Raw genomic sequence first — 13,477 nt, 5'->3', positions numbered from 1 at the left:
AACAGATGAGGCAAGAGTCTATATTCTTTTCTATCACAGGCAGAATCATTTATGTGTTTCAATCCTGAACAAAATACAGGTTAACAATCTAAATTCAATCATGACAATAAAATACTTTCCATTTTCCAAGTTTGATGGTAATAAATATTTACACTTTTAAAAATATTTTTGTTCATTTTTGTTTTTTAAAAAGACACAACATGCTCAATAATACACAGAATATGGAAAAAGTCATCACTTTGAGAGATCAATTGGTAGTATAAAACAATGTTCTTACACATTAACCCAATTCAAGAATGATTTCATCAGGGAATCTAACATGGTATTTTCTCCAAAGATAATAGACAAATTTGTTATTTAGAATACTATGCCTAAAGTATCTAACAAGAAGTAAGCACTAATATCTAATTGTTGCAGTTTTTAATATCTTCTATATCCTCCACCACCACCACCCCCTCCTCCATATGGATCTCCATAACCTCTCCCACCATAGCCCCCTCTTCCACCATAGCCTCCTCTTCCACCATAATCTCCCCTACCACCATAATCTCCCCTGCCCTGGAAACCTCCTCTACCCCCACCTCCTCCACCACCTCCTCCCCACCCGCCTCCCCCTCCCCCTCCCCCTCCCCAGCCACCTCTCCCACCCCCACCACCTCCTCTGCCACCACCTCCACCTCCACCACCCCAACCACCCCTTCCGCCACCATCTTGTCTCTTTTGCCAAGGGGGCATTTCTGGGGGTGGTGGTTCAATTTCATTCGGCCGTCCTCCCCTGTCAGGCACCCTTCCCATCAGCACCTGTGTGAAGAAATATTTTCTTTCAGTTTCTAGTATTTTAAAAGTTAAAACTTACATAAAGATTTCAAATAATACTAAAGTTACTGTTTCTAATAAAGAAATATAAGCCAAATATTTAACATGAAAATATCAGACATGGAAGTATAAATTAATATTGAAAATATAAGTGTGATGTATGACAAATTCCTCAGAATGTGGTATTATTTTTAAAAAACCTGGGAGTATTTCTGAAATGTAAAGGCTTATTAATTTTCTCTTATTTAAATTTGTCTAACAAATTCTATAACAAATGTAGTATCTATCATGCTAAGAACTTTTTTAGTAAAAATATTTTTCACATACATGAACTACATACCCTACATTTAACACTGATTTGGTAATACATTAACTGATAAAAGATTGTATTCCTAAGCACATTTTATTTCAACAAAGCATAATGTATAGAAGGTAACATGTAAATGTAAAGAAGTCAGAGTTGAATATAAGTATAACATCAGGCATCACAGCAGAGAGATACAAGGATTCTCAATGAATTATTTCTTTCTTGTGAGAAACTTAAGCTCACTTACTTATTTAATGACAGTAACTATAACATTACAGGCTGAACATCCCTACTCCTAAAATTCAAAAGGTGAAATACTCCAAAATCCAAAACTTTCTGAGCATCAACATGATGTTCACAAGTGGAAAATTCCATAATTGGTCTCATGTGATGGGTCAGTCAACACATAGGTGCACTAAAAATATGGTATAAAATTCCCTTTAGGCTATTTGTAACATGCATAGAAAACATAAATGAATTCTGTGTTTAAACTTGGGTCCCATCTCCAAGCTACTGCATTACATATACGCAAATATTCCAAAATTCAAAAGAAATGCAAATCTGAAACATTTCTGTTCCCAAGCACTTTATATTCAGCCTATATAAGAAAAATAAAAAGTTGATATACATCCTTAACTTACGTTTTACAATATCTTGAAGGACAAATTAGGGAATAATTTAGGTTCCTAACCTTCTCTAGAAGGTACGACACATGCCATGAGCAGAAGAAAAACAGATAATTGAGGAGGGTGTCAATCACCCACCACAGCCAAGGGGAATTCAATAGCATCTTACTAACCTAACGCTTTTCAGAAAAAAAGCAAAATATATACTCTTTAACCAAAATGACCTATGAATCAGTTGCATTCCACTTCCACTGATACTCTAATCAAACTGACTTTAAAAATATATGCGGTAAATGTGGGCTGGGGTTGTGGCTCAGGGGTGGGTGCTTGCCTAGCACGTCCAAAGCCCTGGGGGTTCAACCCTAAAAATAAATATAATAAAGGTATTGTGTCCAACTACAACTAAAAAATAAATATTAAAAAATAAAAATAAAAAAATTATGGAGTAAATGACAAAAATTACCACCACATCCTCATTTTGCAACAACGTTCTAAGTATACAAACACTCTTTTAATGTCAGCAATAATATCCTAATCGTCAAATAAAAAAAATAACCTTCTTTTGCTTGTTATTATCACTGGTCTCTCTAACCAAACATAATACGTTGGTGGGCATATGGAGATGCTGCTCCAAGAAATGAACTTACCTTACGGTTACCTCAACTAATCAGACTATAAACTCAGAAAAGACATGGGTAATTTTACTTAAAGAAGCAGAACTTAAATCCAGGAAGTCTACATTTTGACTATAATCCAATGCAAGACATTAAGTAACATACTGAAGGAAAAAACATTTTCAGAATATAGAAGGGGATGATCCAAAATGGAAGCAGAGAGGCAAACATTGATGCTTAACATAGCAATAATTAGCAAGTTGACTTTAAAAACAACTATCCCCAAGGTTGGGGGTCTAGCTCAGTGGTAGAGCATTTGCCTTACACGCTCAATGCCCTGGGTTGGATCCCTAGCATAGAGGAAAGGAGAGGAAAGAAAAGGGAGAATGGGGGAGGAAGATGAAGGGGAAGGAGTAGGAAAGAAATAAGTCCCCTGGACAAGATATCCTATCTCAAACTGTACTAAAAAACAATGCCTTAAAATTATCCACATCTCTTTTGATTTTTTGCTCTTTTGTAATAAAGTCTGCCATGGACTTCTCTACCTAAACAAAGAAGACATGCTAGTTAGCTGATATAAACATTCTAAATTAGTTTACTGTTACTGCCACTGTAACGAGGGGAAAAAAAAAAAAAAAAACACCTCAGTGTCCTTGGGCTTGTTTAATTTAAGACCACTGTCAGAGAAATGAATCTGTACTTTGAATCAGGAAACAGAAGCTCAAAGAGATTCAGTAACTTGCCATGGTAGCAATTCTTCTAAATAAAGGCTAGACCTAAGGTGTTTACCCAGATTAGTATAACTCTAAAACATGTGCTCATCTTCCCTTTATACCAAAGATATAAAGAGTTAAAATGTCAGTCATAAAGAAGAATGAAATTATTGCATTGCGGGTAAATAGATGTAACTAGAGACTACCATACTAAGTGAAATAAGCCAATCCCCCAAAACAAAGGCAAAATGCTCTCTCTGATTCGTGAATGCTAACACAAAATAAGTTGTGGGGAGGGACAGAATTTCATTGAATTAGACAAAAATGAAAGGAAGGGAGGTAGGATAGGAATAGGAAAGACAGTAGAATGAATCAGACATAATTTTCGTATGTTCATATATGAATACATGATCAGTATAATTCTACATCACCTACAGTCACAAGAATGGGAAGTTATACTCCATGTATGTATAATATGTCAAAAATATATTCTATTATCATGTATATTTAAAAATAACACATTTTTTAAATCCCCTAAAAAAAAAAAAAAAAAAACAAGTACCTGGAACAAATTCCTTCAAATTCTTACCAAAAAAAAAAAAAAAAACTTCATACTGGAAATAAAGCAAATAATTCTTGCTAAAGCTACTGATAAAAGCAATTCTTAATTACTTAGATTAAAATAAAATTTTGATTTAATTTATGAATACAAATATTCAAATAAATAATACACATTAAAAAGCACAATTAAGCCAACATGGACCTAAGCTCCTCCATGCTCTTTTCTGTTTCACAAAAAATCACAAAAGAAAAATGGGGGGCTGGGGGGTTATGGCTCAGTGGTAGAGCACTCGCCTAGCACATGTGAGGCCCTGGGTTCGAGCCTCAGCACCACATATAAATAAATAAAATAAAAATGAGAAAATCTCTCAGGTCTTTAATATAAACAAATACCTTTAAAAAGTTAAAAAAAAAAAAAAGAAAAATGATCCAAACTGTGTAAAAATGTCAAACAAGAATATGATAAATTCACTCTCCACTATGTTGAAAGAAAAACCAACCTTATTAATGGCACACGCTGTCTTTTCCCGGCTGGAGCCACTACTTGTCCTAATGATCTTAGATAGATCTTCTCGAGCAGCAAGTAGATGTGCCAACGTAATTGTTGTCTTAGGTGATAAAGCATAACGTTTGGGCTGGTAAATTCTTGCTATGTTATCTGTTTTGACCTAAATGACAAAGGATAGAGAAAAAGTGAACAAAAGTAAAGTTTAATGAAAGAGCAATGTAATAGCAGTCACAATCTTCAGAAAAGAAAAAGATTAAGAAATAAATAGGAAAGAGCAAAGGAATTCAAATATCTGATAATTTATATGTGGAAGGAAAAAATAGACGAACGGATGCTAAAAGAATATATAAATACCAGCAACAACTCACAAAGAAATATAACACGAAATGATTCTATTCATATTAACAAAAAAAAAAAATCTAAAACTTTAACAAAAAAAAAAAAAAACAAGTAAAGAACTTAAAAAAAAACTTCAGTAAATCTTGCAAAAACAAAAGGAAAACTTGAATAAATAGTGAGAAATATCAACTTTCTGGGTGGAGACAGTGAATATTCATGTCAACTTTCTCTCAAATTAACCTATAAATTTAGACTTACTATAATCCCATTGGAATGGTTTGAGGAAGGATGAAAAAAAAAAAAAATGAAAGTGGCACATGCCTATAATCCCAGCAACTGAGGGGGTTTGGGGAGGGTGGGACAGGAAGATCCCAAGTTCAAGGCCGGCCTCAGCAATTTAGCAAGGCCCTAAGCAACTTAGTAAGACTTTGTCTCAAAATAAAGAAAAAAAAAGGTTTGGATATAACTCAGTAGTAAACTTCCCCTGAGTTAAATCCCCAGTACAAAAAAAAAAGAAAAAAATCCAGAAACTAAATACGTAAGAATGACTTGAACAATTTTGAATGAATCCTACAAGATATTAATACAAAATTATCATTGTCCATTTACTAATAAAGGGCTGACATTTAGCCAGACAGAGTGGTGCACACCTATAATCCCAGCGGCAGGATGATTCAAGTTTGAGGTCAGCCTCAGCAACTTAATGAGGCCCTAAGCATCTTAGTTGAGAGACCCTACATCAAAATTTAAAAAATAAAGGGGATGTAGCTCAGTGGTAAAGCTCCCTTAGGTTCAATCTCTAGAACAAAAAAAATTTAAAAAAAAAGAAAAGCTAAATATTCCAGGATATTGTTCACTTAGGCATGATTTCTTCAATCTTCAAAACATCCCCTTAGAGTGGTTGATTTTTAATATCCCCTTCTGCAGACAGGGGAAAAAAAAATAAGCTTAGAAATGTTAGGTTACTATTCCAAAACCACAGAGAGGAATACCAGTTTTGTCCATTTACTAATAAAGGCCAAATGACCCTGAAGCACAAGTTTATAGAGACAGTATACTATCCTACCTCCATATAATTAATTAAAACTAGAAGAAAAAAATAAATTGATGAAAAGAAACAACTGATCATTGAGGGCCCCATAGACATATGAATATATTTACATAAATGATAAAGGAGGCATCAGAGATTCCCAAGAAGTGTGAGATTTTTTTTGTGCTCCAATAAGGAATTAACTGTTAATTATTTATTAAAACATTAATAATAACAACAATAAGGCACATCAAATACCAAAGAGAATTCTGAAGTGAATAGTTAACTGCTTGAAGTTTTAGCTTAAAAACTTAACCCTATTACAAAGATTAAAATTTCTATACATCAAAAGGTATAAAACAAATCAACAGACAATGGGGAAAATATTTTTAACAAAGCAACTAACAAAACTTCCTTAACATATAAAAAGCTCAGTCAAGAGGAAAACAGGAAGACTCTGAGGGGGTAGGGGGATGTGGGGAAGCCATTCTCACACGTGATTGGGCAACTCCCGGATTGGGTGTGAGGTGCTCTGGCTAAACTGTGTTGGAGCTTTCCCCACCCTCTCCTGGTGCTCCTGGTGCGAGAGCATGTCCGTGTGGGGGTGTGACTGACCACTGACCCTGAGGCCAATCACTGACCCTGACCTTGGAGTGCTGCCCCCCTCAACCTTCATTGGATGGAATTCTCCCCTGAATTTCTTGTTCCCCAATAAAAGGCCACTCCCTGGCATGCTGTCTCTCTTTCCTGCTAGCCCTGAGTAATCCTTGCTGCCCTACTGGGTGGTTCCAGGTGTGAGCCAGAGAGGTGAGAGCCATCTGGAACCTGGCCATTGAAAAAGGTAATTGAGTCTGTGTGTTTATTTGATCTCACTAGCTAACTTTTATGCCAAGAACCTCTTTAATGAAACCAGTGCGCTGGTCACATGGTGGAATGGGGGAGATAGGAAAAAAAGAGGAAATTCAAGTGTCTAATATTCTTACAAAAAAAAAATTCAACTTTTTTCATTTTTGTTAATATGGGAAAAAATATAAAACAATAAATAAATTATGGCAAGTTCACATGACAAAATACAATGCCAACATAAACAGGACACCAAAAGGACTTAAGTACTTTTACATGTTACAACATGGGCAAACCTTGAAAACATTATCCCTAGTAAAAGCAGCCAGACACAAAAGGGCACATGTCATGATTCCATTTACATGAAATCTTCAGAATAGGTAAATTGGAGACAGAAAATACATTATAAAAATACAAAAAAAATTCATTTCTCCCCCTTATATTTTTCCTCCTTTCCCCTCACTTCCTCTTGTATGTAATTTTGTATACCCCTGAGGGTCTCCTTCCATTTACATGCAATTTCCCTTCTCTCTCCCTTTCCCTCCCACCTCTCATCCCTGTTTAATGTTAATCTTCTTCTCATGCTCTTTGTCCCTACTCTGTTCTTAGCTACTCTCCTTATATCAAAGAAGACATTTGGCATTTGTTTTTAAGGGATTGGCTAGCTTCACTTAGCATAATCTGCTCTAATGCAATCCATTTCCCTCCAAATTCTATGATTTTGTCATTTCTTAATGCAGAGTAATACTCCATTGTGTATAAATGCCACATTTTTTTTATCCATTCGTCTATTGAAGGGCATCTAGGTTGGTTCCACAGTCTTGCTATTGTGAATTGTGCTGCTATGAACATGGATGTAGCAGTGTCCCTATAGTGTGCTCTTTTTAGGTCTTTAGGGAATAGACCGAGTAGGGGAATAGCTGGATCAAATGGTGGTTCCATTCCAAGCTTTCCAAGAAATCTCCATACTGCTTTCCAAATTGGCCGCACCAATTTGCAGTCCCACCAGCAATGTACAAGAGTACCCTTTTCCCCACATCCTTGCCAGCACTTGTTGCTGTTTGACTTCCTAATGGCTGCCAATCTTACTGGAGTGAGATGGTATCTTAGGGTGGTTTTGATTTGCATTAGCAGAATACAACAGACACCAGAATGGCAATATATAAATCAATGGTTGTGCAACTGATGTGATTCTGCAATCTGTATATGGGGTAAAAATGGGAGAGCATATCCCACTTGAATCAAAGTGTGAAATATGATATATCAAGAACTATGTAATGTTTTGAACAACCTACAATAAAAATTAATTAAAAAAAAAAAAAAAAAAAACCATCTCCAGGAAATGGAAATGGGGTATTGGGAATAACTGCTAATGGGTACTTATTCATTTGGGGCAATGCACATTTTCTGGAATTAGTGGTAATGGTTATATAACAAAGTGAACATACTAAATACCAGTATACTGTACATTTTTAAATAATACATTTTATGTTATGTGATAAAAATTAATTTTAAAAAGGGTACTGAAGTAGAGCTTTTAGTAATATGGGCAATGGTCACAATATATTTAGTGAAAAAGGCAAACTATAAAATTACACTCATATTATTACTTCAATACTAGCAAAATAAAAGAAACTAGATTAATCTTACTAATAACTGAGTATAATCTTCGAAAGCGAACCCAGAATATGACTCAAAAGCCTTAAAATCATGAATTTTTTTTAAACAAGAAATTCCACTTTTAGGAATATATCATTTAGCTGCCAAGGATTTTAGTAAAGGGTCAAACAGACAAAGTAGAGGAAGCCTCAATGTGTAGTATATCTATATGACAAAATACCCTGCAGAAATTTAAACTGTTATAGAACAATATTTGATGACAGCCACAACAATATCAGACATATTTTTTCTATCATAATAATAAAGAAAAAATGATAAAGATGTACTAAATTTAACAAGAAAACAAAACTTAGGGTATATACACACATAATCAAACCAAAAAGACTTAATTAAAAGGCCAAAAATTATCTACAGATAGACAAGGTAAAATATATATACATATTTTTAAATCTCCTAGACTGAGGAAAAGACCAAATTAAAAAAAAAAAAAAAAGACCTCCCCCCATCCTAATATATGATATATGATGAAAAAGAAACAAGATCAGAAGATATAGCAACATATTTTCTAAAGGCATATTTGCTCAAAGCCTCTGTTTAAGGCCAGTAAAGGATCAACATGCCTATGTATCCATGTCACTCTGAATGTTCAAAGAAAAGAATGTATCAAAATTCATTTGTGGGCTGGTGTGGTAGCTCAGTGGTAGAGTGCTCTCGCCTCCCTCATGTGAGACACTGGTTTTGATCCTCAACACCACATTAAAATAATAAAGTTATTGTGTTCATCTACAACTTAAAAAACATTTTTTAAAAAAACTCATTTAAGATTTCTCTATAATATTAAAGCCAACATTGAAAACATCCTCCAAGTTGGTTTAATGAGGCAAGTTTCATGTAACTACCTTTCACAATTTGCCTCATATTTCTAAATTCCTTTTTCTCATAAAAATTCTATCAGGTTAAACTACAGACCCAACATACATACTATAGCTCTTAAGTTGTCGGAGGTTAGTAAAAACTGGTACTTCTCACATAGCTGAACTGTTTTTCTTGAGGTCAACAATTATATACACTTCTTTGATAATTCACAGCCTTTAGGGTATATGAGCTTCTTGCAAACAGTTACTCCAATAACATGTACAGACACATCCAAGAGTTTATCCAGGTACACATGTGGAAAAGAATTAAACTTTAACCACCTGAGAAGCTGAGTAGGAATTATAGAAACAGCAATCTTCTACAAACATCTATACCTAATTATAGAGAATCTGATATGCCTATCCACAATCAGGTATATCACAGTGCTTGACATTTGACATACACAAGGTACTGCATTATTACTGAAAAAAAAAATACATGGATGATAGCTTTCAGCTCTGCCTTATAGATATTCTACTACTATGCTAAAAAAAAAAGTTATCTGAGCCAGGTGTGGTGGTGCACGCCTGTAATCCCAGCAGCTCAGGAGGCTGAGACAGAGGATCATGAGTTCAAAGCCAGCCTCAGCAATGGAGAGGCACTAAGCCAACTCATTGAGACCCTGTCTCTAAATAAATAGGGCTGGGGATGTGGCTCAGTGAGTTCAATCCCCAGTAACAAAAAAAAAAAAAAAAAAAAGTTATCTGAAATAATATTTTGTACCAAGAACCCTGTTACAACCACTCTTCACTTTCCTTTATCTGTCTCCCAGGTGTTTGGAAATACTCTATGTAAGAGATATAAGGGAAGATTTATAGATAAATAAGTGAGACAGAATGAATACACTAAATATAAAAAGAGACACATATCTTATAGCAAAGAGAATAAAAGGGATATAGAGAGTGGGAAACCAACATCACAGAAAACTACTCCAATTCCTACTTCCATGCTGCTATCCCTCCCTCCCTGACCAAAAGGGGGGCGGGGGGTGTATAAGGTAAAATGAAGTTTCCTTTCTTGTAAAAAAAAAAAAAAAAAAAATGGGCAGCCACAAAGGCATGCTAAAGTCAAAAGTACCACAGCACAACAGCCAGCTTCAAAGCCTGATGTTAATAATCCTTATCAATGACTATAGTTTCCAATCTGATTTTCTGTTCCTCTTTCTTATGGACAACCAAGGACCACCATCCAGCTAAAAAAAGTCACCAGTATGAGATCAAAAGGGGAAAATGAAAAAATGAAAAAAAAAAAAATCACCCTGGAGGAAATTGAAGGCAAAATAATAATAACAAAAACTCCAAAATAAAAAAAAGTTCTCACCTGCATTCAAGAAGCCAGTACCTCCAAAACTAAGGAAAAAAAAATATTTTAATAAAACCCCGAGGGGCTGGGACTGTGGCTCAGTGGTAGAGCACTCACCTAGCATATGTGAGGCACTGGATTTGAGCCTCAGCACCACATAAAGATAAATAAAGGTATTGTCCATCTACAACTAAACAATAAAGATATTAAAAAAAAAAAAACCCAAAGAATCAAAAAAGAATTTGTGACAATTTAAAAATGATGGTAGAAACAAAAATTCAACACTAGGTACAAAATAAAATTGAAAAGATTTCCAATAAATAAATCAAAAGGAAGTGAAAGAAAATGAGAGAGAAAATAAAGCATCTTAAGCAGATCTACCAGATGTTCACTATCTAACTAACAAGAATTTCAGAGAATAAAAGGGAAGAAATTAATACAGAATACATAAAAGCTAAAAGAATCTACAGATTGAAATGCCTAGCTAGTGTTTGGTATAATGAATAAAAAAAATTCAAACCAACATACATTATAAAATTTCATAACTGCATGAATGAAGAGCCCAACAGTCTGGAGAAAAATAAAAGGTTATCCAAACAACAGCAAATGACATTGGTTTTCATAACAGCAGTACCAAGTTCTTGAAAAACTGAAATAATGCCTTCAATATTCTTAGACAATTTTTTTTTTATTTTTGAATTTTATATTCATCAAAAAAAATCAAATGTGATGGCAGAACAAACATTTTCAGAATTCGGGATTCAGAAAAATCATATCCTATACACTCTGTATTAACAAGTTGTTTGTAAATTTACTATGGCAAAACAAGGGAGTGAGGGAGTGATCAGTGAAATAGCAGGTCATGAGGTCCAGAAAACAGATGAGCTGCCAATGATAGCCATATAAACAGATGAGTTTGCAATAAGAGGATACAAGTTTCTGGGAGACAAAAATATAACAGAAATACTAAATACTCATTAGAAGACTTAATTTTTATAAGTACTCTTACGATGAAAAAAAAAAGCTACCACAATTTTGTAGAAATATAATGCATGAAAAATAAAATTCAATTAAAAAAATTAGACATCTGTATATCCTTATCCACAGAACCTGGGAATATTACCTTGTAGATGCAGATGCAATTAAGACAAGCATCTTAAGATGGAAAAATTAATCTGTATTATAATCACAAATATCCTTAAAAAGAGAGACAGAAGTGTATCAGAGACAGAAGATGATGTGAGAACAGAAGCAGAGACAGAGAGAAAGACTAGAAGATCAGATTCTGCTACTCGCTTTGAGACAAATTAGGGTGAAAGCCACACTATGCAGGTGGAATGTAAAAGCCAGGCAATGTAAGGAAACAGATTCTCCACTAAAACATCCAGGAGGTCTGCAATCCTGTAAAAACCTTCATTTTAGAACTTCTGGTCTCCAGAACTGTAATAGTTTGTGTTATTTCAGCTACTAAGTTTATGACAATTTGTTATAGCAGCTGTAGAAAACTAACACTCTACATGGAGAGAGAGAGACCGCCAAGAACCAAGAGGAGAATGGAAGTACTACAACAGAGTCAGGACACATACACGTGAGACAATCATCTTGGTCATTCCAGGCCAGGTATGAGATGAAAGAAGCTACATGTATTAGTTTTGTGTTGCTATAACAAAATACCTGAGAATGGATAAAGCATAAAGAGGGTTATTAGGTTCACAATTCTGGTGAGTAGAGAGTCCAAATAGTATTGCCCCCTCTAGCTATATCACAACATGGCAAATAAGCCAAATGGAAATAGCTGTGTGCAGAGGGACCAAGTACACGGGGTGGCCTTGCTTTACAACAACCCATTCTCACAAAAATGAATTCACTCCTGCAAGACCAAACCCACTCAAGACCAGCACTAATCCATTCAAGAGGGTGGATAATCTAATTACTTTCCACTAGGTCCCACTTCTTCTTCTTCTTTTTTTTTTAATATTTTCTTAGTTGTCAATGGGCTTTATTTAATTTATTTATATGTGGTGCTGAGAATCTAAACCAGTGCCTCACACATGATAGCCAAGTGTTCTACCACTGAGTTACAACACCAGCCCTACTAGGTCCCACTTCTTAAAGGTTTCATTATCTTAACACCACCACACTGGGGATCAAGATGCCAGCACATGCCCACTTGGGGGGCAAACCATATCCAAAACAAAGCCCTGCATAAGCAGCCCCAACTGATATTAACACAAAACAGAAGAACTACCCACTTAATTCAAAAAATGAAAATAATACCTGAACTTCACTTGCATCAAGTAACAGGTACCAACCAGATTTACCCTTTGACATGAAATAATTTTTTTAAAACTGAGTAATTCATATGTACAAATGACTTTCAGATAGTGGACAACAAGAAGTCTAGAATGGTGATCCTTGAAAGAAGGTAAGTTCTATAATTGTCCCTGTTTGCTGCCTGGAAAGTATCCAGGCTGTGATGCAAGTTAGGTTAGGGATATTTTAATCAGTTTTTTCACTGCTATGACCAAAAGATCTGACAAGAATTTTAAAGGAGAAGACTTTTATTTGGGGGCTCATAGTTTCAGAAGTCTCAGTCCATAGATGGCCATTTCCATTCTTTGGGGCCCAAGGGCAAGTAGAATCTCATGATGGAAGGGTGTAGCAAAGGAAAGCAGCTCAGAACATGGCATCAGAAAGCAGAGAGAAAGAGCTCTCTTGACCAGGGGCAAAATATATACCTCAAAGACCTACTTCCTTCAGTTATACCCTACCTGCTACAGTTACCACCCAGTTAATCTCTGTCACGGGACCCAGACACCGATCAGGTTAAGGTTTTCATAACTTGATCATATTAGCTCTAAACTTTATTGCATTGTCTCACACGTGAGCTTCTGGAGAACACCTAATATCTAAACCATAATAGAGAGGATCCCAAACTAAATCTGAATACAAATTAAACACCTAAAATGGGAGTGATGGGAGACAGCTTTCTAAAAAGCTTTCTGAAGGGATTCATAAATGGGAATTCCCCTCTCCTGAAACCTCCTTTTCAAATGGAACACATCCCCCACCTACCCAGTTTTAAGAAACTTTTAAGAACTGTTCAGGCATCAGTACGATCTGTCCCATTCCTATATCCTACTTTCTTAATAAATTATTAATTATCTCATAGGATGCCTCCTTTGCAATGGCATATTCTGACATAAATCACACCATCTATGAATTTAAAACAAATATGAAAGCCTGTGGAAAATTTAAGTTTTTGCAAACAGGAATTTGTGCA

The 13,477-nt window shown here is 35.2% G+C and overlaps 1 protein-coding gene across 1 annotated transcript in view; it reads right to left on the bottom strand.

The window, feature by feature from the left end:
* Window positions 1-13,477, bottom strand: part of Fam98b (family with sequence similarity 98 member B) — a 30,201-nt gene continuing 16,724 nt past the window's right edge. The window contains exons 7-8 of the mRNA XM_076848477.1: window positions 4,138-4,305; window positions 1-801 (exon numbers count right to left, since the gene is read on the bottom strand). Coding sequence (XP_076704592.1) covers window positions 421-801; window positions 4,138-4,305 — 549 coding nt within the window. The 3' untranslated portion in view covers window positions 1-420. The remainder of the gene's footprint in view (window positions 802-4,137; window positions 4,306-13,477) is intronic.

This window comes from Callospermophilus lateralis, chromosome 3 (genome assembly GCF_048772815.1).
Source record: "Callospermophilus lateralis isolate mCalLat2 chromosome 3, mCalLat2.hap1, whole genome shotgun sequence".
In the NCBI taxonomy this organism is placed as follows: Eukaryota; Metazoa; Chordata; class Mammalia; order Rodentia; family Sciuridae; genus Callospermophilus; species Callospermophilus lateralis.
This window is presented reverse-complemented; position numbering and strand designations above follow the sequence as displayed.